The sequence below is a fragment of the Stylophora pistillata genome, chromosome 6, assembly GCF_964205215.1.
Source record: "Stylophora pistillata chromosome 6, jaStyPist1.2, whole genome shotgun sequence".
NCBI classification, from domain to species: Eukaryota; Metazoa; Cnidaria; class Anthozoa; order Scleractinia; family Pocilloporidae; genus Stylophora; species Stylophora pistillata.
The window spans coordinates 22430660-22457810 of record NC_142524.1 but is presented as its reverse complement, the minus strand read 5'-3'; the positions used below and the strand labels follow the sequence as shown (position 1 = coordinate 22457810).

At 38.5% G+C, this 27151-nt stretch overlaps 1 protein-coding gene and 3 long non-coding RNA genes across 7 annotated transcripts in view; 1 reads left to right on the top strand and 3 right to left on the bottom strand.

Moving 5' to 3' along the window:
* The first annotated feature begins 44 nt into the window (after window positions 1–44).
* The window catches only part of LOC111347383 (techylectin-5B), a 27447-nt gene continuing 340 nt past the window's right edge, over window positions 45–27151 (top strand). The window contains exons 1-5 of one of the 4 annotated variants that reach the window (XM_088763309.1): window positions 331–441; window positions 8416–8496; window positions 12839–12970; window positions 13857–13988; window positions 26276–26656. In XM_088763309.1, coding sequence (XP_088619435.1) covers window positions 12934–12970; window positions 13857–13988; window positions 26276–26656 — 550 coding nt within the window. In that variant the 5' untranslated portion in view covers window positions 331–441; window positions 8416–8496; window positions 12839–12933. Of the gene's footprint in view, window positions 442–8415; window positions 8497–12838; window positions 12971–13856; window positions 13989–26275; window positions 26657–27151 lie in introns of all 4 variants that reach the window. The other 3 variants (XM_088763306.1, XM_088763307.1, XM_088763308.1) reach the window with 3 other exon arrangements.
* Window positions 2487–8490, bottom strand: LOC148728830 (uncharacterized). The gene is made up of 3 exons (XR_016002523.1): window positions 8399–8490; window positions 4371–4487; window positions 2487–2670 (listed from the first exon to the last, which is right to left on the bottom strand). It is a non-coding gene; the product is annotated as an uncharacterized LOC148728830 (long non-coding RNA).
* LOC148728831 (uncharacterized) lies at window positions 5257–6973 on the bottom strand. Its single transcript, XR_016002530.1, has 3 exons — window positions 6813–6973; window positions 6044–6154; window positions 5257–5612 (listed from the first exon to the last, which is right to left on the bottom strand). It is a non-coding gene; the product is annotated as an uncharacterized LOC148728831 (long non-coding RNA).
* On the bottom strand, window positions 10154–11373 carry LOC148728829 (uncharacterized). Its single transcript, XR_016002533.1, has 2 exons — window positions 10888–11373; window positions 10154–10838 (listed from the first exon to the last, which is right to left on the bottom strand). It is a non-coding gene; the product is annotated as an uncharacterized LOC148728829 (long non-coding RNA).

The window sequence follows — 27151 nt, the reverse complement described above, 5'->3', positions numbered from 1 at the left end:
TGTACTAGCGACCTCGTTCAAGAGTCTCCAATACAGACCTCCCGCTCGGTTACCAAGAACCAAGACTTATACAATGTTTGATGGATGTTGGTCACGCAACACCTTCCTTCTTCAAATGATGTGCGTTACATTTTACGCTTTCGCTTTGAACAATGACCGATACTCAAGAAAGAGTCGAGATAAACCAAATTACTAATAACCAGAGATTTGGATTCTCAAGGAGATTACTGAAGAGCTTTATTGCTAGAGAATGGTTTACTTACTGGGTTATCGCGGTAGTGGTTGTTATAGGGGCACTCTACCATCATCACTCCATCTATTCCCTAGAAGCCCGCTTTGAAAGAACTGTGGAGAAAATGCTTGATAAAAGGGAAAAGAAATCCAGAGCTTTCGTCGAGGAGGCTGTCAAAATAACCGAGACTAATATGGCTAGAAAGCTAGGTAGGTAATTAATGCTAACTCAACTTCAGGTGTTCCATACAGTAAGCATCACAGTAGACTTCAATTTGAATAACGTTCAAATTTGTAGTTAATTAAAGGTAGCTATGCGTGGCTACACATTTTGATCACGTAGGAAGTATCTTTATCAGATACACTGGACGAAAATATGGATTTTCTCATGTTTTCAAACCGAGCAAAGGTATTGCAAATTTAGAGTACCATATTTAAACTGAATTGGCACTGGCGAGTAAAGTGGGTGCAAACTCGCACATTTGCTTGATTAGAATTTGATCGAGAGCAAATGTTGCGTAAATGTACTGATTTGCTTTAATTTTTGTTTACAAAATATGAGTAAAGTTACTCATACTTTGCTGCGGATCAAATGTTATCATTTACATCATGTTTGCTGCCACAACAAATTGGTAACTTTCACACAACCATTCTAAGATACTTCATTTAACTAATGGCGTGAAAATCTGTCTGGCCCTCGCCTCTGAAAGTACAGGCTACAGTTAGGGGTAGGCATTGAAGAAATTCTACCGACGATGTCAGAGAAACATAATTATCGTAACTCCAATTAGGATGTATATGAAGACAGTTTAAAAAATTCGTCTCTTTAGATTTTGCAGAGGAAATTCTAGGCCATGAATTCTAGCCATAAGGTACCTTGTATTGCTTCCCAATAAGGCTAGCTGGCTGCAAATCCTTTAGAAGATCAATTTTAAGTTTAAAGTACTTTAACAACCCACAATCCAAAAATATTTGATGGTTTTACTCCCTCGAAATGGGTATATTTTCACCTGAACTGGGTTTTCTTGATACAGTGACGTTAACTCGTTTTTTCTCATTGCTTTACCACATGGTTGCCTCTTAAAACAGTGATTTCTTTCGTTCAAAGGTTGAAAAAATTTGATGGAACATCAAGAGAAATTTGACATCAACGTTTGTAGACCAGATACATCACTATAAGTGATGAACCAGCTCTAGGAAATCACTCAGGTGTAATACACTGATAAGGAAACATTGGGTTACACAAAAACCCAAAATAATGACCCTCCAAGAGGTTCAAGGAAAAATCTTTTCCAAAACGAATCACCAACCCCTTCCCCAAAGAGCAAAATAGTTTCACCCCTGCAGTAATTACCCAGAAAAATGGGGCTACACTGCACTCATGTGTCAAATTAAGAGCAGCCCCTTTGCAACAGCGCAAGGAGCACCTCTAGTAGGGTTTTTTTTTTTTTTTTTTTTTGCAGCCTGTGTTGCCTCTCAGAAAACACTGGGTTACACCACCATTTGCTGGTGCCCAAATTCCACAGTCCCTAAAAAGTACTGCTCCCAATAACAATAATAATTCATCCACTCCCAATAGTTAAGTTTTTCAATAAAATACACAATCAGTGCATTGATATTTATGAGAAATGCGTGGAAAACACAACCCCAAATAGAAAACAAATCAAAACAGGTGACATTCTGGTACAAAAAATTCTGCCCCTAATGAAATAAACCAGACACAAGAGTGGCAGGGCTCACTCCCTACCAAAGCTATATAAATTTTTAATTCCAATATGCATTGACTAATGTATAGAAGTCCCCACGACACTGCAATGCAATGTGTTTCCATGGGTATATGCTCCAATTAACTAGTAATTTCAGGGTTTATCTATCTCAATTAACCTTAAAAGTCAACCTTATTCCAGTGAAATAGTTTGCATGCTAGAAATTGCAATTTCAGGAAAGCCACAAATGAAACATTACTCACTTCCGAACACCAGGGAAGCACTGACTGGCAAGATGTGCCATTTTGCCAGCTGCCAACGTTCCACGTGCCATCGAGAAAGCTTCCAGTGCTTCAATGGGTATGCTCTGATGAACTGGTAATTTCAATGTTTACATCTATTTCAAATAACCTTAAAAGTCAAACTTACTCCAGAGAAGCTGTTTGCATGCAAACTTTTCTGGTGTACCATAATAGAAACTACAATTTCAGGAAAGCCACAAATGAAACATTACTCACTTTGAGCAACAGATAAGCATAGATTGGCAAGACTTAACATTGAGAAAGCCTTCAGTGCTTTAGTAAGGACTACTTAGGATTTCAATCTCAATCAATCATACAAATTTCCATCAAACATGTAAGCCTTTGGTTTAGGATACTGGTAATAATCATTTAATCAGTTTTTTACCCAAAAGCACCATCTTGCGGGATGTGCCATTTTGCCAGCTTCCAACCTATGATGTGCCATTGAGAAAGCTTTTAGTGGTTCAATCAGCAACCAGAGGCCTCTAAAAACTGTGTAGATCATTTCTTCAAACAAATGTTGCCCCATGGATAACATGAAATGATAAGTTCATTACAAAAAGCAATCAGTCTCACAAGAATGAAAACTTACAAAAGTATTGCTCTCAGGGATGCAGTTGTGGGGCAATCAGTCAACATGATTGTTTGGGAGAAAAAAATTGTCCATTAATTTCTATGTTAAGTTCAGTGCTGAGCAAAAATACCAAGTTGTCTCTGCACATGTTCCTGTGCAAGGTATTGATGTTACAAAGGAATGATGCACAATCAGAAATCTAATGCATGATAGCCTAGAAGTGATGAAGTTTAGCTCTAGAAAATCACTAACTAAAGGTATACTACACTGATGGGTGATATATCAGGTCCAAGGAAACATTGGGTTACACAACAACCCAAAATCATGATCCACCCAGAGGTTCAGGGAAAAAATCCTTGCCAAAATGAATCACACCCCCTCCCCAAGAGCAAAATAGTTGGACCCTTACAGTAATTACACAGAAAAATGGGCTGACACTGCACTCATGCGTGTCACTTCAAGAACAGCCCCTTTGTGACAACTCAAGGAGCAGAACCGGTAGGTTGTTTTGTTTTTTTGCAGCCGGTGTGTTGCCTCTAAGAAAACAATGGGTTACACCATCATTTGCTGGTGCCCAAATTGTACAGTCCTTAATAATATACTTCACACTCATCATTACTGCCCCCAATAACAATAATAATTCATCAGTAAACTCCCAAGAATCAAGTTTTTCAGTAAAATACACAATCAGTGCACTGATATTTATGGGAAGTGCATGGAAACACAACCCCAAATAGAAAACAAAACAGGTGACATTCTGGTACAAAAAAAATCTGCCCCTAATGAAATAAACCATGCAGACACAAGAGTGGCAGGGTTCACTCCCTACCAAAGTTATCTAAATTTTTAATTCCAATTTGCATTGACTTGTATACAAGTCCCCACAACACTGTAATGCAATCTGTGCTTCCATGAGTGTATGCTCCTATTAACTAGTACATAATTACAAGGTTTATATCTATCTCAATTAACCTTAAAAGTTAAACTTGTTCCAGTGAAAAAGTTTGCATGCAAACATGCGATTCTGGTTTCCCTACTAGAAATTTCAATTTCAGGGAAGCCACAAATGAAACATTAGTCACTCTTGAACACCGGAGAAGCACTGATGTAGTGTATTGATCTCCATAACAACTGCATCACACCATATGCTGTACAATAGTTACATTGTGTGACAACTTCATGCTGTAAAACTACTATTCCTGAGTATCTGTAAAATTGTACTATATAAGAGAATAACCACCTGCAATAAAGGGGGAATTAAACATGTGAAAGGGACGAGAGTACTTATCGTTGGAACCCATGAATGACAACTCTACAACTGACTGGCAAGATGTGCCATTTTGCCAGCTGCCAACCTTTGATATGCCATCAAGAAAGCTGTCAGTGCTTCAATGGGTATGCTCTGATGAACTGGTAATTCCAATGTTTTACATCTATCTCAAACAACCTTAAAAGTCAAACTTACTCCAGAGAAACAGTTTGCATGCAAACTGTAATTCTGGTTCACCATACTAGAAACTACAATTTCAGGAAAGCCACAAATGAAACATTACTCACTTTGAACAACAGATAAGCCTTGATTGGTAAGATGTATCATCAAGGAAGCCTTCAGTGCTATAGTAAGTTCTGTGCTGAGCAAAAATAAAGTTGTCTCTGCACATGCTCCTGTGCACACTATTGATGTAACAAAGGAATGATACACAATCAGGAATCTGATGCATACCCTTACGAAAAAAGTGCCTATTTTATATCTATTTTTCAAACTATTTTCTACCTATTTTTTTGTGTATTTTTTCTCTATTTTCCAGACTATTTGAAAGCTGTTTTTTTAACTATTTGAAAGCTATTATTTTGAAACAAAAAATAGTAAAAAAATAGTCTGGTTGGAAAGTCATAACTGCTGTAAAAATAGCTTAAAATAGAAAAAATGCGCATGCAATTCACTGATAAAATAGTATTAAAATAGCATTAATGAAAGATTAGTTATAAGATAAAATAGACATAAAACAGAGATAAAATAGAAAAACAAAACAAAAATAAGATGTAAGTACATTTAAAATAGACATAAAATAGGAATAAAAGAGGAAAAAACTTGAAAAAATAGGAATCAAATACCTATAAAATAGACATAAAACAGGGATAAAATAGACAAAACAAGGATAAAATAGACATAAAACAGGGATAAAATAGACAAAATAAGGATAAAATAGGAATAAAAACAGGGATAAAATAGGGAAAAAATCTAGAAAAATAGGATACAAGTACATATAAAATAGGTCCTAATGTATATGTCATGCAGGGTAAAAGGGTTTAAAATAGCGCTTCGAGTGTATGGATCCAGAATAAGGTGGCTATATAATAGGCTGAAAGTAGGTGAAGATCAAAAAAGCATATCCCAATCCTCAGCCTAGGATTATCACTTTTGTGTGTTAAGTTGTAGCAATTTTCCCATTGCAAATGATTTAATGATCAATACTTCATATGTTTATGCAACAACCTCTCTCTAGACTAGATTGCATGCATTACATGAAATTAAAAAAAATTGTCACTCAGGAAAGACCAAGTTTTAAACAATGTCATTAATTTATAATTTACTCCAGTCTTCAATCTGTATCCAAAGGAAGTGACAACAAGTACTTTCAGTTTACATAGAAATGATAGGATACAAATTTTTCATAAAAATAGAAAACAGAACTAAAGTAGAATTAAATTTTGAAAAGCAAAGTTTGTCCTTGCATTTAGATAGCTACAGTGGCTTCCTCTTTGTGGTTTCCTTATGTTTCACTGTTTTCCTGTACTCTGAAATAAAAAAAACAACAGAAATGATCAATAACTGATATTTCATCCACCAGTAGGTTTATGTAGATATTTCTATAATTTACTTGTTAGAAAGATTAATTTGCTAAATAATTCCCTTATGATTATGGTTTCCTTGATGCAAAATGATGTAATTCACTGAATTAAACAGGTTTTGATAACTTTTCTGTACTGCTTCAGTAAAACTTATGGCTTAAATTCATACTTCTAGGGCAAAAATTAGTCAAGGTTATATAGTTCTATTATAAAGGCTTATAAAGCCAGCCAGTTACAAACATTACACCTTAACCTCCTAAGCAGAGATCCTTTCTCATCCAAAGAGAGTCTGCTTTCGGGAAGCTCTACCATACAAAATTGTGCCATCTTACCACAATCCCAGTCATGCAAAGGCAGCTGCATAAAATTAATCTTACCTACAAAAAATCCTGGAATGGATCATTGAATTGACTTCAGTTCTCACGGTTGTCTTAGCTCTGAATTCTTTGTGCTTTTTACTTGTCCAAGTTTTGCAACCATAGCAAAATCTGTTTTAGGGACAAAGTTACATATACACATAAAAACAATTTCTATCGCAAGCACTCAGTATTGACTTAATAAAGACTCTTATTGCATCAGACACAAAAAGATGCACTTCTAATGTGGACTAAAATTGAGATTTTATGGGACAACCCTGACTGAGTAAATGTAAGAGCGAATGCATCTTGGGACATCATCACCAACTTGGCAAAGTAGAGAGATGGAGAGAGTTTGGGATCAACATCACTAAGCATGCTCCCTCATCTTTGATTCTTACTTCAATTAATAGAAAAAACAAACAATTCTTGTATGCCAGGATTAAAAATCCAATTACAGTGATCTCGAATTTTAGAACAATTAAGAAAGAGAGCATGATGCAGGTATGGCGCGTTTTCAAATTAACGATTGAAGGTATAATTCTGTTGCCCCTCTTTCTATTTGAGAGGTGTTTAGGTTTCTCTTCTAGTGCATTAGTACAAGGGAGTCTGCAAACTCAAATTAAGTAAATGTTCACATAGTTTAAGGAAACAGATCACTCTATAAGCTTATATTTATAGCCATTGAAATGCAACAAACTTTGGGGCTTATTCTGACCACGAATCAAAAGCACCTTCACGTTTGAAATAAACTTGGAACTTTGTATAAATAAAAAACAGTTTCACTTACCTCTTTCACCATCTTGAATCAGTTGGTGTTGTTTGCCTTCTATTGTTGTTCTTTGTGTTGCTCATTGTGTCTAAGAGATGCAAGATCTAAATAGAAAAGGCAAAATACCAACGGAACTCCACCCTTCTCCGGTCGAGAGACAAGGTTCGTTGCGCCCGCCTAAACTAAATTCCGTGTCTCGTATGTCACCATATAACGAAACTCACAAGATCCCGTATATAAGCCGACCGTACTAAATGTCAGCGGAGCGTGACAAAAAAATGGCGGATTAGAGTGAGGATCGTTCTTCGTCAAAAAAGCTAGAGAAGAAGAAACTTGCGTGGACCTTACAACCGGTATCTTTCTCAAACGGGACTAAAGATACCTCGAACAACCTTGCGACGTTGACCTCAGAACTTTCTGACGTCCACTGCTTTGCCTCGGACGACCTCAGCACAGAGTCAATAACTTACTAATATGACGCTTCGCAACCGAACGACTACACACATATGGAAACTGGTGAACCATCACTCAGTTTGTTAAGCCAGACTGCTGTTCCTTTCAAAAAAGGATTACTGTAAGACTTATTTCAGTCAATACAAAGATTATGATCATGAGCAGGGCGACAAATGCGACCCTTGGATAGACCTCTTAAGCCTTCAGAACATATTTTAATTTAGTGGTTTCAGTTTTAAAGAATCTGTGTAGAGATTTTTATGACCGCGAAACTTGAAAACTTCCACCCAATGTTTTCAAATTTGAACCCATCATTATTTTGTCAACACAGAAACTGTGACTTTAGAGTACTGTATGTTAGTCAAGCTTGAATTCATGAATGAAATAGGTATAAAATAGGACAGGTTATTACACTTCACACCTAGTTGCTGTTTCAAAGAAAATAGAATTAAAATAGACTATTTAATACCTATTTTACAATGGATTAGAATCCACCTCAAAAAATAGAAATGAAACAGTCTATTTATAATAACCTCAGTTATTTCAACATTGAAATAAACCAGCCCAGTAGCCAAAACAAATATTAAGACTAACACAATATCTGAGGGGACAAGAGGGACGATGGTCTCAATGGTATACAAGGTTCTACAAGTACACTGGGTCCTTCCTTGAACAATGAATACAGATCATTCTTGAAAGAAAATCAAAATGACAAGCTTGCAAGCTCCTCAGCTTGCCTTATTCTGGCTTCTGCCTTGTAAATTAACTGTTTGACCCTAAAAATTCAAATGGGGTTATGGCCTAATGGCATGATTCTGCTCATTGGATTAACACTAGGTTTAATATTATTTCTCTCTGAATTATGATTTATGTTATCTATATTCCCTATGAAGACTTTTCCTCTCCAGTGAAGAGGACACCATGCATGGCTGAACTGAAATGTTATAATATGATGTTAATAAAAGATAAGGCTTTGACAGTGCGCAAATTCTCTGTAGAAGAGGGAAACTAGGGTGTTTGAAGTTCGACATGACTCTTGCCTCAGTCTTAACTTCCTCTTCTGTGGCAGAGTGAAATGCTCTCACAGCAACAGTAACCCCCCTGTAAAACATCTTGCTGCAACAGCCAAAAACACCAGAACCAAGATGTACCTTATGCTCTTTTCCAGATTCATCCTTAGGTTGCTCTAAAAGGCCACGGTCCATTTCTAAACTGAATTGATGTGTTCTTATGGCCAGGACCTAGGACGGTGAGAAACATTACAGTCAATAATTGATAGATATAACATGAATGGCAGACCTGTATGGGTATTTACAATGGCAATAAGCCATTTTATTACACGACTCGGGCAGTCAGAGGGCCAATAACTGAAATCAACCAATCAAAATGCTCTATTGCCAGTCAATATTCTCTCAGTATTGGACCAGGCACTGTCCCGAATGATCCCGAATGATACCGCACTTGTGTCCCTTTGAACTTCAGTCGTATAATAAATCTCTTATTAACCAAGCTTGCTCGGGACCGTACTAGAAGAATATCGGCCCTCAGTCTTTTTTGTACGGACCGAGCTGCGCTCGGTCCGTACTGTCAAGACCTCAGGCCGATATTCTCCCAGTACATCCCTTGCGCTTGGTTAATAAGATACATGGTAAGCCTTTGAAAATCTCAGACAGACCTGACATGACAAATGTTGCATAGATCTCGGACCAGTGAAATGAATGTGTGGCAAACTAGGTCAAAACTGCAGCATTTATAATTTACATATCACTTTGGGTTTTGGTCTATTTTTTTTCCTTTTTTTTTTCAAAGCAGATCAACTTTACTTTTTCATCAGCTCAGATTACTTATAATCTGAAAAATGGGCATAAAAAAAATCAAATTGATTCCATTAATATTAGAACTGATAATCTTTTTGCATGTTTACAATGCGGTAATCACATCAGGAACACAACTCGTGTAGTTTTCTTTATCGAAACAAGAAATCATCAACATGGATCATGATATGACACCTTTGTTTACCCTTGGATTTTCATGAAGCTTGTGCAACTAGCCAGTATCCCTTAGAATAATGACCTACTTCATTTAATACCCACACCCCCCTAATTGAAGTTACATTCTGAAGGGGGTCAGCAAACTTGATTCTGCGGGGGTAAGATAGTCAGCCGCTTTGATCTGGAAAGAAATGGCTGTTATTCTGAATAAGGTATTGTGTAGGGGTTTGTGTCTTTTTTGTTTTTTTTCTAGAGGGTAAATTCATGGTGAGCCCTTCAATCGGGTGGTGTCGCTATTAATTATAAATGGAATGGCCCAATGTATACAGTACTCCCCCTACGATAAAATATTAATTAACCTAGATGATCTGTTAGGAAGGAAAAATATCCACCTTATCACGAGGTAAATAATCAGTTTACAATCAATCCTAAAATGTTTACTCTCCCTAATAGGAAAGAACCTAAATTTATTAAATCTAGCTTTAATTTTAAGGATAAGTTCAGCTGCCCAGCCAAGTCCAGTCCCGTAGTTTCATAATAATAATGATGATCACTTTATTTAAGTCTCAATGGATTTAGCCGAGCACAGTGGCTCTACAAATTGAGGAGACTACAAATCAAACTGAATCACAACAAATTAAATCAAATTCAAATCAATTCACTTCATAGCCAACGTTTAGAATATCCCGTTAGAAGCGATGAACCAAAACTGCACTAAACTTTCTCTGCGTTTGGGGCTCCTCAACAACTGATTTCTTCCTTGCAGCTTCTTCGCGTCTGAGGAGCATAGTTCGTAGAGGGGACTGGTTAGGAAACGCGGCAAACTTCAAAGGGCCGGCCTATTGTCTGTCCTCTGAGCTTCGCTTGAACGTCACGTGACCAATGACCCTGCACAGAACCAAAACAACATGGAGGACATGAACGACTTATTTTTCTTCGGCGACGATTTTGATGCCATATTGGAAACTTTGGAAAACGAGGAAGAATTACAAGAGCACTTTGTCGAAGCAGCTGACTCTGTACGTCTTTCAGAAGCCTTTAAAACGTTATTTTCGCCCAAAAACTTTGTAGTTATTGATGCCCTTAGCAATGGCATCGGTCGTAGTACAACAACATATTTTTTTTTACTGAAAGTCTTTCGATTTTTCGGTTCAATATGAAGAGGGAATTGTTTGCGAGTTGTGCCAAAAGAAATGTAAGACTAAGGCTGGATTAAAAAGACAAGACAATAAAGCATAAGGAGGAACAAGCGCGGTGAAATCAACCGACTCAAGAAGCCAAATTCACTGCTGAAGACTTCGAAGCGTTATCAATGAAAGCACGAGATAAAAAAATTGAAAGAAAATCTACCCTCAAAGCGTAAAAGAAGAGCTACGAAGATATACGATTGCCTGGGATGAAGAAAATATGAACTTCTCAGAAGAAGAATCCATGTATATGCGTTTGGTTAAAACTGAAAATGCAGAACAATTTTACTCGAAGTACTATTCAAGAATAGGCCTCAATTCAACAATGTGAGGAGCGAGTTCAATCGATTGTAATATTTTCCCGACATGTAATCGCAGATCTTCTGTTGTCTTTCGAAGCGATCCTTCTCGATCTGTAACGCCGACACAAGTACCTTTTCTTTATGTAGTCGTCTTCCTCACCTTTCTCGTTTCTTCCTTTCTCGGGTCATACGTCTTACCTCTGTGTTTTCACGACTTTTTTTTGCCCGTGACGACTTGAGCAAAAGAGAAATTTCACTACATATAGGCAACCTCGGAGGCTTCCCGCCTTCCCGCCAATATTCTAGGGTTTTGACCGCTGATCAGTATAATCAGAGACGCAAAATTTAGCACCCTAATACAAATATATTATTGGTAGACAGTTCAGGTGTTGACAGCTGCAGGGATACTTTGAATTTAGGCGGTTTGTCTTTTTCCGTTGAAACGAGTACAGATATTGATCATCTTGGAAAATGGCGCATTGACTACCAAATCATCCGAGCAAACGAAGAAATATAACCAAGTCGGCCGAAATGACATCGCTGCCGACTCGAGTTCATCGAACGAGAGTAGTCCTAGTTCTTTTTAAGCGTCCAATTCAGCGCGGGGACGAACTGAATGTATTCCAGCCTTGATCAATTCGGGAACTTCAACATTACCAGCCATTGCGAAGCTCGAAATAGACAGGACACTAATCAGAAGCCCAAATAAACTTGCTTGGAGGATGTTGTTCCACAATATCTACGCCGACTGGTTCGCGAAACACTGCGCCAGCTCCGCTGATCATGAATTTGTTTTTTGTTTTGTGGCTCCTTATATTTTTTTGTGGCTCCTTAAACCACTTATTTATCCCACTTGTTACCTTCGGCTACGATCGTCAAGATTACAATTTTATTTGCAGCGGAAACAAGCGAGCGATCTGTTTTTTCCTTTATTACGTGGAGCAAAGCGAAACCAAACAAAACTATAGGCCAGGCAAAGCTGAGATTTGACATTCTTGACCGCGCTGTGGAAAACATGAACAATAAACGTAAATTGAATTATAAAATTGAAACATGAGCAAATGTGTAATAATGAAGCATTGATCACCTTTCCTGCACCCGGCAAAATCAAAGTAAATGTGAGTAATTACAGTAATTTGTCCCACATCGTAAATTTGCTCATATTCGAGCCTTTGATCGATTTTGTGGAAAACATGAGCAATAAACGTAAATTGAAATATTTTTGAAATATGAGCAAATGTGTAATAGTGAAGCATTAATCACCTTTCCTGCACCCAGCAAAATCAAAGTAAATGTGAGTAATTACAGTAATTTGTCCCACATCGTAAATTTGCTCATTTTCGAGCCTTTGATCGATTTTGCAGCCAACAGCAAATGTTAGTAAAAGGAATTCTTTTGACACATTTACTGCCCTAATAAGTCTGTGCAAGTTAAGGACTTTGATGGCCTTTTACCTGCCAAAGCAAAATACAGGCAATTGCATAGCTTTGACCTGTTTTGCCATGTGGAGCAAACGAGTCCAATATCAAGTCTTTGCACATCTTTGCCACGAGGACAAAAGTGTTCATACCAACATTTAATGTGACCTGAACTTTGCATCAACGGCAAATATTCAGTGTCAATTTTATGGTTGCACTTCACTTTTGCAAAGCAATCTAAATCAAATACAAATGTGGCATTTACGAGCATTGCCAAGGTGGGCAAATCTTGCGCGTAAATGATATTTGCTCAAATAGAAATGTGTGCAAATCTTAGCAAATGTGGCATTTACTACAGTTTTGCCTAATCTTTGACACCTATGTAAATCCACTTTTTCGTGCTGTGATAGATTCTAACTTCACTCGATTTGAAGTGAAAATAACTTAGCTTTATCATTCCATTGAATTAAAAATTCTAGCTTTAAGTGTTCCACTACAGTAAGCATCACAAAAGATTTCAATTTAAATGACGACGGTCAAATGCGTGGCAAATTAAAGGTAGCTATGCGTAACTACACATTTTTATCATGCAGAATGTACATTATATTTGATACACTCTAACTCCATTTGGTTTGAAGCGAAAATATCTTTATCGTTCCATTCAATACCATAATCGCTCCGTCATATCCCTAGAAACCCGCTTTGAAACTGGGAAGAAAATACTTGCTGAAAGGGAAAAGGGATCCAGAGCTTTCATCGAAGCGGCCGTCAAAACGTCCGAGACTAATATGGCTGGAAAGTTCGATACGCTTAGAAGACTGTTAGGTGGGTAATGTAAAATTAAAAATTCTAGCGTCGTTCTGGACGTAGATATACATTTTAATATTGGTAAATGTGAGTAATTACAGTAATTTGTCCCACATCGTAAATTTGCTCATTTTCGAGCCTTTGATCGATTTTGCAGCCAACAGCAAATGTTAGTAATAGGAATTCTTTTGACACATTTACTGCCCTAATAAGTCTGTGTAAGTTAAGGACTTTGATGGCCTTTTACCTGCCAAAGCAAAATATAGGCAATTGCATAGCTTTGACCTGTTTTGTCATGTGGAGCAAACGAGTCCAATATCAAGTCTTTACACATCTTTGCCAAGAGGAAAAAAGTGTTCATACCAACATTTAATGTGACCTGAACTTTGCATCAACGGCAAATATTCAGTGTCAATTTTATGGTTGCACTTCACTTTTGCAAAGCAGTCTAAATCAAATACAAATGTGGCATTTACGAGCACTGCCAAGGTGGGCAAATCTTGCGCGTAAATGATATTTGCTCAAATAGAAATGTGTGCAAATCTTAGCAAATGTGGCATTTACTACAGTTTTGCCTAGTCTTTGACACCTATGTAAATCCACTTTTTCGTGCTGTGATAGATTCTAACTTCACTCGATTTGAAGCGAAAATAACTTAGCTTTATCATACCATTGAATTAAAAATTCTAGCTTTAAGTGTTCCACTACAGTAAGCATCAAAGTAGATTTCAATTTAAATGACGACGGTCAAATGCGTGGCAAATTAAAGGTAGCTATGCATAACTACACATTTTTATCATGCAGAATGTACATTATATTTGATACACTCTAACTCCATTTGGTTTGAAGCGAAAATATCTTTATCGTTCCATTCAATACCATAATCACTCCGTCATATCCCTAGAAACCCGCTTTGAAACTGTGGAGAAAATGCTTGATGAAAGGGAAAAGGGATCCAGAGCTTTCATCGAAGTGGCCGTCAAAACGTCCGAGACTAATATGGCTGGAAAGTTCGATACGCTTAGAAGACTGTTAGGTGGGTAATGTAAAATTAAGAATTCTAGCGTCGTTCTGGACGTAGATATACATTATAATATTGTAGAATATATTTATATTTAATTTGATAGAATTTAATTCCACTCTATTTGAGGCGAAAATATCTTCGGAAATTTGTTTGCAGACATTATCTTTGATTATCTATTCCGAGTAACGAACATTTTCCGAAAATGACACTGGACGAAAAATGTGATGTGCTTGGTGTGATCCCAGCAGAAAGTGGTGGATATGGACTTGGTCACATTACAGTCAAACGTTTACCAGAACCAATGCAAAACTCTTCGAAATTTTGGAACCGCAAACGGATGAACGTAAAACGAATAAACCCCATATTCAGATTTGAATTGCAGATTTCCTGTCTATTATGCGGCAGATATGCACTAAACATAAACCTGAATCAAGACTTTTGCTTCTCTGTTGCCGTTTTCATGTTATCAAAATTCAACAGCAGCAAATTTTCGCCCTTATTGTCCTTTCGTCCTTGCAGCATATAGAATTCACAAAACGCAGACCACGGAAACGCAGACCTCGAAATATTTGTTTTCGACATTTCAAAGAGAACCTTGGTTCACACGTAGACGTCCAACGTTGAGCACGGGACAAACCAGATATGGCTCCTGAAATAGACATTCCCTGGTTTCAAGTCGTGGTGTACAAATTCAAGTCCCTCGGCGATATCAATCAGTGCCTTTGGAACAAGCAGTAAAAAATGTTGAAAGGCTTCGCCTGCTTGTATCCTATCGGGGCAATGCAGTAATTCGAGGAGATCTAAACCTCAACATCTTGACCGAATGTCAGCAAATCTGAACACTCGTATTCCATCATTATAGCAACAGGTTTAGGACGAACAGCAACAAATTCAGCAACCTTAGTATGCAACAGATTTTGTAATATCTTGGCTTCCCTCGCTACGATCTTCAGATTTGAGTCTCCCTCGCCGAAAAAAAAAATTGCTCCTCAACCACGGTCCTCTTCGAAATGTCGAAAACAAAATTTTCGAGGTATGCATTTTCAAGGTCTGCATTTTTGAAGTCTGCGTTTTCGAGTTCTGCGTTTTCGAGTTCTGCGTTTTTGAGGTCTGCGTTTTCGAGGTCTCCGTTTTCGAGGTCTCCGTTTTCGAGGTCTCCGTTTTCCAGGTCTCCGTTTTCGAGGTCTGCGTTTTCAAAGTCTGCAGTCTGCAGCCTGCGGTCTGCGGTCTGCGGTCTGCGGTCTGCGGTCTGCGGTCTGCGGTCTGCGGTCTGTGGTCTGCGGTCTGCGGTCTGCGATCTGCGGTCTGCGGTATTCGGTATGCGGTCTTCAGTCTGCGGCCTACGGTCTGCAGTCTGCGGTCTCCTGTCTGCGTTTTCGATGTCTGTGTTTTCGTGACACCCGAAAGAGGATTGCTTTGTACGATTGTGGCAACAATTATTTTGTATTGTAATCGTATAAACGTTAAAATTGCGATAGCGCTTGTGAAATCTACATGCTCCTAAGTCAAGGGCTAAAGACCGGAAATTCCGTGAGCTCGTCTGATAACATCAATCACAAACTTAAAAGGAAGATAGATAAATCCTGTAATTACATAATACTTTTATACAGAAAGGAAACTGATGGTGCACAAGTCGACGCAAAAGGCACATGCATAACTCAATAGTGGAGGATCGTAAATGCGATATTTTCAATAAAAATTAAAGTCCAATATTTACGTGGCAGTTTCGCTTTCGCATGACGAAAAGTTAAAAGAAACACCGTGGACCAGCGCAAAAATTTTGATATACAAAAAGTCAGTCGAAAACCGACTAATATAATTTGCAGGATCGAGTGAAAGCTCCATTAACTCTATTCCGTCACCGCTCTGAGGGCTCACATGAGACTTCAAAGCACACTACACACCTGCAAGACAGTAAACACAGAATCCATATTCTATAACAGCAATTTTTTTACTGCAGAATAGCCATGTGACAATAGTCATTAGTCGGCAAGACACTTTCAGCAAAACTGTTATTGACATCAATAAAGGATGAAAGTTTTTACAGAAACTGTGGTGCTGCGTTGGTGAGGGTAACAAGGTAATTTGATTGTATCGACTAAGTTGAAATTGTAAATTAGCCACCGTAAAGAGTTAAAAAGCTGACGTTTCGAGCGTTAGCCCTTCGTTAGAGCAAATGGAGGAATTGTGGGTTGTGTGTGGGTTGTGTGTGGGTTTATTTGCAGAAAGTGGAGCTACGCTATTGGTGGGAACATGCTGACGAGAAAAACAAGGATACATTAGTAGAATGAAAAGCGTTCGTTGATACCTATGGGATCGAGAGTGCCGATTAGAAAGATAAACTTTTGTTCAAGAGTTTTGCGGCTTTCCGAGCTACCTTTTGCTGCTTAGAATGATTAGGTAAATAAAGTGTCTAGCGACTGGTTTTGATGCGTCCTTGTCATTCTTTTCTACGTCGCGAAGGTGTTCCCAGAATCGGTCACCTGGTCGTCTTCCTGTTTCGCCGATTTATATCTTTTTGCAATAAGTGCAAGTCAAGCAATAGATGACGTTGGCGGAGGTGCACATGAAGTGATCAGTGATCTTAATGGATCGTTTGGGTCTCGATATTTTTTCAGCTTTGTGAACGAAAGGGCAAGTTTTGCATCGTGCGCGAGCGCATTAAAAGTGCCGGGTTGGTCATTAGTTTGGAATGAACTTCTGACCAAAAAATTGCCTATGTTTTTGTCGCGTTTGAATGAAACGAGTGGAGGTTGCGAAAAGATAGTACCAGTCTCTGGATCGTTTTGAAGTAATTTAAAGATTTTAAGAATAACAGATTTCACTGACTGGTTGTGAGGGTGAAATGTGAGAGTGAAAGAAATGCGTTCGGAATTTTCCTTCTGAGACGTTTGTAGTGCTGACTGTCGATCAATAAGTTGGGCGCGGTGGTGACCCACTTGAACGACAGAAACAGGGTAACAACGTTTTTCGATAAACTGGCACATTGACTCTGATTTGTGAAAAAAAGCAGAGTCATCACTACATAAACGACGAAGTTCTAGGAACTGAGAAAAGGGAATGGAAGTCTTGACATGTGATGGTGCGAAAATGAATACAAGTAACTATGTGAGTCTGTAGGTTTGTAATAGTCACAAGTGCATTAACCATTGCCTTCAATGGAAACTTTGATGTCTAAAAAGGATAAGGAATTGACGGAAATTTCTCCGGTATATTTTAGAGCCGGGTGAAAAGAATTGACTGCGGTTATGAATTGAGTTAGCTCCTCTCTGGTAGAGGGGGTAGCGCCGATACAGTCGTCAATGTAGTGACCGTAGAGTTCAGGTTTGGGGCCGTTGTATTGGCTGAAAAATTGGTGTTCAACAAAACGTACAAAAAGATTGGCATAGCTGGGTCCCATTTTGGTACCCATGGCTACGCCATAGGTTTGTTTGAAAAGATACAAGGTCGCTTGGAGAACCAGGTCCCTAACACGTTTCATAGCCCTGATTCGAGAGGCAGTCTTTTTGGTAAGTTTTTCAAATAGTTTTAGCGAACAGTTTTCCGAGAATGATGCTCGAGGAAGACTTCGATGTGCTTTGCGTGACCCCAGCTGAATCCAGGGTTAAGATAAGTTAAACGCGCCACGGAACATACTATGCTTATGTTCCTCGAAGCTCCAGGGCTGGGTTGTTCAAATCTGGGTCGATATCATGAACCTAGGGTTAGTGTGAAATTTGATTTCAGATCTGAAAGCTTTAAAAGAATACTCAGTCTAATTCTTTTAGTCTTAAGTTTGATGACTGGATGCTCTAACAAGAATAGGGAAAATAACTGAATCCCAAAGGCTTTTGAGTAGGGAAATAAAGAAACCTGGCTTAAATTTAACTCTGTGTTAGCGTTAGTCGGCCTTCGAACAACTGGGCCCAGGTCTTCATCTCATTACTATTGTTTTTAGTGGTCGATACGCGAAGCGTGGGGCGACTATTGTTAGGAATCTGAATATGCAAATTTTTTTTTCACTGACTTAGCTGTGATCAAGTCGATGTGTCAAATGCAGATCAGTCGAGGGAGTTTCGATCAATACTCGGCGCGGTCAGCACATGTGTAACCAAGTCAAAGCTCTTTGAAAGACTAAAAGTGTGACTATGGGTGTAGACGCTGAATATGAAAAGTCTTTCACCTCTCACACTCCTCGTACCAATAAACGGTGACAAGTCTCTGTAACTTTCAGTTATTACATCAGGTTAGTTTGGAATTTTTATTGAATCAGTCACTAAAAATAGCGGTATTACTTAGAGTCCAGTCTGCGTCAGTATTAAACGCTATCGACCAGTATAGGCGCACGCATCATTTTCAGCTTTACACATTCTTTGAACATAAATCGTCGGCTAACAGATTTTAAAAGGTCCTAGAATTTTGCTGAAATTTTGAAAAAGCGAAAAGAACCGCATCGGTCCTAGTCAAACGTTTTGTGCATTTTCTAATTTGCATAGTCTAAAATCGGTCCGTGGCCTTTACCACTGTAAAATGGCTTGCTCCAAGGCCACTCATAGCCAATCAGAGCGCGCGTTATATCGGCCACAAGCCAAAGCCCCATTAATATTACTAGAATAATCAGTTTCAATACATGGTCGTCACGCAACAACTTCCCTCTTCTGCTGTTGTGCGTTACATTTTCTGTAGTTTTCTCCAGATAGGTAGTGTGAAATTAAAAATTCACAGGTCGCACCATCAGTCAAGTAGACTGCAGTAAGCTACATCATAATGAAGTTCAGTGTGAATTCGTGGTAAACGTAATAGAATAAGAGCGATTTCGTATAAGCCTTTTAAGAATAAACACTAGCGAGAAAAACACACAACGTTTCGATGACTCCATATCATCATTCTCAAGTGAGAAGAGAATAAAAATGAATAGTTAATTTATACCGTACGAAGGTGGCAAACGTAAAAAGTTTAAAATATTTCAAATATTTAAATAAATAATTGCGCGTGTTGAGTTCATAAATGTAAACTATTAAATAAATAGTTTCGCGCGTATGGAATCCGATTGTTCGGATTCCATACAATCGGATTCCATACGCGCGAAACTATTTATTTAATAGTTTACATTTATGAACTCAACACGCGCAATTATTTATTTAAATATTTGAAATATTTTAAACTTTTTACGTTTGCCACCTTCGTACGGTATAAATTAACTATTCATTTTTATTCTCTTCTCACTTGAGAATGATGATATGGAGTCATCGAAACGTTGTGTGTTTTTCTCGCTAGTGTTTATTCTTAAATGTCTAACAAAATCTAATGTCATTCGTATAAGCCGTTCGTTATATGCTAATGAGTTTTTATTAAACTCCAATGATATGAGAAGAAGAAAAGGCCACTTCCGAGTTCTCGCGGTTAAGTGATCTGGTGCCGAAATTACGATGCAAGAACGAATAGCTCTCATCGGTATAAAGTGAAAATGCTGTGGTACTGAAAATGAGCGAGAAGTTCTCAAACTTCAATGCAGCAGAGTGATAAACTATTTATGAGAGAGATGTATTCAGTTAAGCGGTGGCGACAAAGGAAAGAAAAAAGCAGAACCGTCGGATTTATTCCTTGTCGACGAACAGGACAAAAACATGTGTCACTTTTCCTTTATATATATTTCGAAGTTAAATGCACGACGACCGATACTCAAGAAAGTGTCGTGAGAAACCGAATGGCTAATTGTCAGAGATTGGGATTCTCAAGGAGATTGCTGCCGTGAACAGCTGTATTGTAAGTTAATGGTTCACTAACATCACGATCGCCGTTGTGGTTGCCGTTGTAGGTGTAGGGGCTCTGTATCATTATCTCGCCCACTTTGAAAGCCTGGAGACTAATATGGTTGGATGGTTCGGTGTACTTAGAAGACTGTTAGGTTGGTAAAGTGAAATTCAAAATTCACGTGTCGCTTCTTCTATTAGTAGAATACAATAAGCATGATAATGGAGTTCAGTTTTGATGAAGACGTTCAAATTCGTTGTAAAAGTAGTTGTGCGTAGCTGTATGTTTTGACAAGGTAGAATGTAGTTGACGAAGTGCATGATGGCGTGCGGTCGTGTATCTGAAGGCTCCACGAATTCCGCCGAATTTGTTGCCACTGAACCTTCTTCATCTCCCTTAAACCAATATCTACATTGGGACGACAAACAAAGTCTATTCAAGTGGAAAGGGAGCCTAGCACAACTTCAGGGATTTTGTTCGAAAGTCCTGAATTTGGAAGTTTCTGCAACCGCGAGTCCCTCTGAAAGGTCTAGTTCTTTGAGGTCGAAGACAATCACGTTGGTTTCATTTAACAGTACCGGTACCCTTCAAGTCCAAGGTCCGGATACAAAAGCAATGAAAGCCAAACTGAAGAAGCTACTCCAGTTACCGGTTGATGACGACTCAGTTATTCTCGTGAATGAAGAGGAAGTTTCTACTCCGGCGTTTAGCAAGAATGCCAAATCAGTACAAGAGGAGTTGGACTGTCTGAAATCTGAAGTGCTGAACTTATGGGCTCATATAAAAGAGAAACCTAATGTGGAAGACCTGAGATCCGAAAATTCTCGACTTAGGGAGACAGTTCTATCTTTGAAGGAAGAAAATATAAAGTTAGTCCAGGAACGCGATTCTTTAAGTTTTGCATTGCAAATCGTATCCAGAGAAGCAGCTATTCAATGCCGTTCGATGAGTAACACTCTAACGAACATACCATTGTCCAAAATATGGATGAGTCAACACCTTGCGCCAACAAAGAACAAGGCTTCATTGTGAAATCAGAAAACAAAAGAGAGAAATCGAAAGGTAAAGGAGGTCCTAATAACACCCTGGCAGGAAAAGAATCCGAACCCGAAAAACAACCAAAAGAGCGCACAACCCTGCTCATAGGAGATTGGATGATCTCAAGAATACCTGGAAAAGATCTGGGAAAAGCAGTTGGCCACAGGGCTATATTCAAGCCTTTCTCGGGCGCTACTACAATGGCCATGAATCACTATCTCAAGCCAAATCTGGAATCTTCGCCCAATGAAGTGATTTTACACATTGGGACTAGTGATCTTAAAACCAGGGAACCAAAGGCTGTTGCGGAATCGATTGTGGATCTCGCGACGACAGATCGAGGGCACCTGCGATACTACAGTTACGCTGTCGGAGCTTGTATGCAGAAAAGATAAGCTGGAGCAGGCAGTGAAAACAGCCAACAAGCATCTAAAGAAGTTCTGCCATCAAAATGGATGGAAAATAATCCATCATGAGAACATATCTCATAGTGGACTCAACAAAGGTGGACTGCACTTAAATTTTAAAGGTAATGAGCAGTTTTATAATAGTTTTAAATCGCACCTAGAATGAGATAATGTGCCGTCCGTCAATGCCGTGCGGTATCAATTAAGCAACCAACAGGCCGAAAAATCTGTCTCAATATTGCCTCCTTTGCGCGGTTTTAGAATGGCATCACTCAATATTAATCAATTAACTACTCATATAGACCAATTAAGAATCGTATTAGCAAACAATGATATCGATATTGTTTGCATAAATGAAACGAAACTGAGCGAGAGTATTCGAGATCATGAAGTTCATGTTCCGGGATACGAAATAGTTCGCCACGATAGACTAACACAATGCGGCGGAGGGGTATGCTTCTATGTAAAAACTTCAATCAACTTTACAGTACGAAGTGACCTACACATGGATACACTAGGAAATCTTTGCTTGGAAATCCATAAGCCAAATTCAAAATCTTTTGTGATTGTTACTTGGTACAGACCACCTGACTCTCCTATTGGCATTTTTCCACCTCTTGAAACCCTAATTGGGAAATTGGATAGTGAAAATGTAGAATTTTTTGTACTGGGAGACATGAACTGTGACATGATCACTACTCGATGTGACAATAACACATCCAAATTAAGGAGTATTGCTGATGTCTACGGACTCGAGCAGCTTATTTCTGAACCGACGAGGATAACACCCACCTGATGAACTCTAATTGATTTAATATATACCAACTGTTCGGATAAGATTGCATGTTCGGGAGTTTGTCATATCGGAATAAGTGATCATAGTAGCATGGTGTATGTATATAGAAAACTTGCCCTAAATGGGATGTCTAACGGACATAATTCTATTACATATAGAAATTTCCGAAATCTCGATCGCCAAAAGTTTCCTTATGATATTCTATCTCAATGTTGGGATAATGTATACGAGTCTTCCAACCCAAACGTGATGTGGCAGCAATGGAGATGTACATTTCTGGCTATCGCTGACAAACATGCCCCACTGAAAACACGGAGTTCTCCGTGGATTACCTCTGAATTGAAAGACCTTATGTATAATAGAGACATATGAAAAATCAAAGCTAGCAAGACAAATGATCCTAACGATTGGGCATTATTTAAGAAACAAAGAAATATAGTCAATAAGCAAATACGCTCAGCTAAGCAAGTTTATTACCAAAATAGTTTTAATAAGCACACCAGCGACTCCCGAAAGACCTGGCAGACTATAAACGAGCTAACTTCTCGAAAATCTGGGAAAACGCCAGTGGCGTCACTAAAAGTAAACGGATTAACGATAACTAATCCGTTGGAGCTATCAAACGAATTCAATAACCACTTTGCTATTATTGGTCCAAAACTTGCCAGTGAGATAAATTGTGATAGTGGTAGCTATCAAAGATATCTTACCGCAACAGATAAACGGTTTAAGCTCCAACCCACCGATCCAACTAAAGTATTTTCACTTTTAAATAAACTAGACAAGTCAAAGGCAACGGGCCTTGACAAAATATCTGCTAGGTTTATCAGGGAATGTGCTGATCTTATTTGTGTGCCGACATGTGGTATTTTCAATCAATCTATTAGCCAACGGACGTTCCCAGACGACTGGAAATATGCAAGGATTACCCTTCTTTATAAACAGGGTGACCGCGGTGATGTTAACAATTACCGCCCAGTATCGGTGATTCCAATAATGGCGAAGGTGTTTGAAAGGATAGTTTATGAACAGTTACATGCCTATTTGGAAGAGCACGATATTCTATGTCAAAACCAATCAGAGTTTCGTGCTAATCATTCAACTGTAACAGCTTTGTTGGAAGCGACAGATTCTTAGGCGTATAATAATGATAACGAGAAAATCAATGGAGTCATTTTTCTAGATTTGAAAAAAGCTTTTGACAGTGTTGACCATCAGATCCTTCTATCGAAACTAAACTATTATGGTATACATGGCAAATCTTTCAGATGTTTTCAGTCATATTTGGAAAACCGAACACAAAAATGCTCTGTGAACGGGTCGCTATCCAGTAGCTACTCGTTGACTTGCGGCGTCCCTCAAGGGACCATCCTCGGTCCATTATTGTCTTTATTACATATCAACAATCTTCCAAATTGCTTATCAAATTGTAAACCGAGAATGTATGCCGATGACACGCACCTCACATATGCGGGAAGCAATCTTGAGAACGTTCAGTTCTGTCTAAATGAAGACCTAGAAAAGGTCTTCAACTGGCTACAAGCGAACAAACTCACTTGAACATGACTAAAACCGAATTTATGCTAATAGGGTCGAGGCAGAGACTGAATACTCTCACAGCTTCACCAACAATTAGAATGAACAATACTCAAGTGAGCCAGATTAAAGCTACAAAATCGCTTGGTGTAATAATAGACGATAAACTCGATTGGCATAGTCACATCAAAAAACTAACGAAAAGATCGCCTCTGGTATCGGGGCCCTAAAGCGAGTTAGGCACCTGATCCCAGCATCAACCTTACCGTAAAACCTCACTTTGATTACTGTGACATTGTTTGGGGTAGCTGTGGGAAAATGCTACGAGACTAACTGCAGAAATTGCAGAATAGAGCAGCCCGTGTGTTGACATTCTCTAACTATGATGCTGATGCAACTGAGCAACTCGAGTTTTTAGGGTGGAAAAATCTTGCACGCCAGCAGGAAATCCATACAGCCACCATGATGTTTAGATGTCTGCACGGACTAGCTCCAAGGTATCTATATTCAAATTTTACGTGGCGTGACTCTGCTTATGACCTCAGGGACTCTGAAAATAAGCTTAATGTTCCACTACCGCGCACTAATTATTACAGAAAAAGCTTTAGCTACAATGGCGTCACATTATGGAACAGTCTACCACGCGATATAAGGAATAGAGTCTCTGGGGTTATTTAAACGTAAGATCAATGACATTCTTTAAGTCTAACGCCCGGCATTCACGGAAAACAGCTTTAGTGTTATAGTATGTAGTTTTAATTTTAAATATCTTAGCGCATGTGATATGTATTTTTATAGGCTGATGAATTGATCGTGTTTAAAGAAAGATTAAATAAAATAAATCAAAATAAGTTTTTTTTGATGTTTTCTAATACCCTCACGAGTTACAATATGCAAATTTGTCACCCACTCAGATGTAGCAGGCTACCACTAGACCTGATTAGCCTCATACGGCCTGAATAGGTCACGTGGTCTGAAATGGGTAAACAACAGTCGCGGCTCCTACAAATTAACTGCGAAGCGTAGAGAATATATAGTTCACTTTCGTTGCGTCTGAAACTGGCACAATATTTCCTCAACTTTGGATTTGTCTTTTCATAAATACCCTGAAGATTCAAAGCCTCAGAAGTCAGGCGGCATGCGATATTTCTTTAACTTCTAGTTATATAAATTTATGTTTTAATGATCTGCATGAATGAATGGTCTTCGTCTCGCCTCGATTTCTATATTGAAATATAATTCGACTTTTCTTCGAGGGAGTTTCAATTAATACTCGTCACAGTCAGTACACGTGTAATAGAGTCAAAGCTCCTAGAAAGGTATGACTATCATTGAATACTCCGCGAGACGTTTTGTGGTCGATCCTCCAAGCTAACAGGGGGTTTGTAAGTAGTGAGCCTTTAACGAGTAAATCTTACCAGCTAAGCTTTGAGCAAAACTTTGATCGAACTTACAAGGGAACCTATGAGCACTCATATCAGCAAGGAATATTTCACAATAGTAGAAATGATCGTGAAAGATGATTGCGGAAAAACGATTGCGTAACACTCGGTAAGTTGTAAGGTGATGTTACGTATCCCACTAAAGAACAGTTTCTAAAATCCTCGGTCTGCAGTCTACAGTCTACATTTTGTACCTGGTCTGTGGTCTGCAGTCTGCAGCTTTGCACTAAGCGATATCTAAAATGTGAATTCTGACTATTTATCCAACATCAGTCTAGCATTTCAAAGTAGTTCTAAGTGGTGTCAACTCTATCCGAGAGTTACCCATTGGCTGCTAATGTTTACATACAAAAGTGTATGTTTTTGTAAAAAGGAATTAAATTATCTTCAAAACCCATTCAAACGTGATGTATCCACGATTTATTAGACTTATTTTCCCCTTGGCTACTGAAACCAAATCCAGAAAGCACACGGGGACCCAGGGCAAATAGCATCTATCAAGAAGCTTGCCTCAGGATGAGATCTGGTTGAATGTGGTTTTAGCGTTCTACTGTATTATTATTATCATTATTATCATACTTCCTTAAAGTTTTGCTTGTTTTTCTTATGGTGCCGAGTTCAATCCATGAGCTCAGGGCAATCATAAGTCTTGATGGATAGAATCCTTCTCAGTATAAGTGCAGTTCCGAGGAGAACGGTCTTCTCAGTGTAGCTCTGCTATTCTGATATTGCTTGGGATCTTGCCAATGTAGGTTTCTATTCCCTTCTTAACAAGCCCAAGAGCTCCAGTGATCACTGGGACGGTTGTTGTTTTATTCCCCATGTGTTCTCGATTTCGATTTCAAGATCTTTGTACTTAAAGAGATTTTCTGCTGTTTTCAAGGAGGTGTTCCTTTCTGTAGGGATAGACACATCGATGAGTATACAAGTTCTCTCCTCCTTGTCTTTTACCACTATGTCTGGTCTGTTTGCTTTGATCTCTTTATCATTTTGGATTGGCATGTCGCAGAGTATAGGCACTGCTTGGTTTTCTGTCACAGTAGATGGTTCATGTTCGTAGTGTTTATCTTACACTTTGATGTTTTAGTGTTTGCATATTGTCCAGTGGAGGTACGCTGCAGCTTAATTGTGTCTTTGTATATACTCTGTCATGGCACGTTTTGGGCATCCGGAGACAAGGTGGTCAATTGTTACTATTATTGTTATTATTATTTTCATGGTAATCATTATCATCATTATTATTATTGTTATTATTATCATCACTATTACTATTATTATTATTACTATTATTACTATTATTATTGTCATTATTTTCAATATTATTATCGTTAATCTTTTTTTTATTAGTGCATAAGAACTGTGCCGAGGTATACAAATCTGGTAGAATAACCAGCGGTGTTTATACAATCAATCCAGATGGTATTGGACCTGACTCTGAAGTGTTTTGTGACCAAAAAACTGCCGGAGGGGGATGGACAGTGGTCCAAAAGAGACTTGATGGCTCTGTTGATTTTGACCGCGGCTGGTCGGACTACAAAAATGGCTTTGGCGATCTCAATAGCGAGCTTTGGCTCGGACTGGACAAAATGCACCGCCTAACAAAACCCACGACCAAGCTTCGGGTCGATCTTGAAGATTTTGATGGCCATACCTATTACGCCGAGTTCGACGTGTTTTCAGTGGCGGACGAAAGCAAAAAGTACCAGTTGAGCGTCATGACATATTCAGGTAAATGTTCTTAGCCAAATAAAAGTAACTCTCTTAGATTGATCAATTCTATTTAGCTCAAGGTAGATTTTTAAAGAAGAAAACAATTTAGAAGGTTTTTTTGATCAAATTGTATATCTGTTTTAGAGTATTCATAGGTTAAGTGATCACTCTCATTCCTCTAATTCAACTGGATTTTATTCGACAATCAAGATAGTAAATTTACTTTACAATACTCTTAATTAGTATCACTCTTTCCTAGGAGAGTAGATTTACGACACTATCGATCAAGTAAGCTCCTTACAGTTGTAACGCTGTGTAACTACATCCGTAGTGCCAGGTTAAATGCAATGTAACGAACTTCATCGGCATTATCTATGATGACTCTGAATCAGTATTTACTTTTCAAAACTGTAATTCGATTTAATTTTCTCGACGGATGGTGACGAGAATTTTTTGTCTTTGCTAAGTCAAGGTTGGATTACATGACTTCTTTGTGAATGTCTCTTAGGAGCT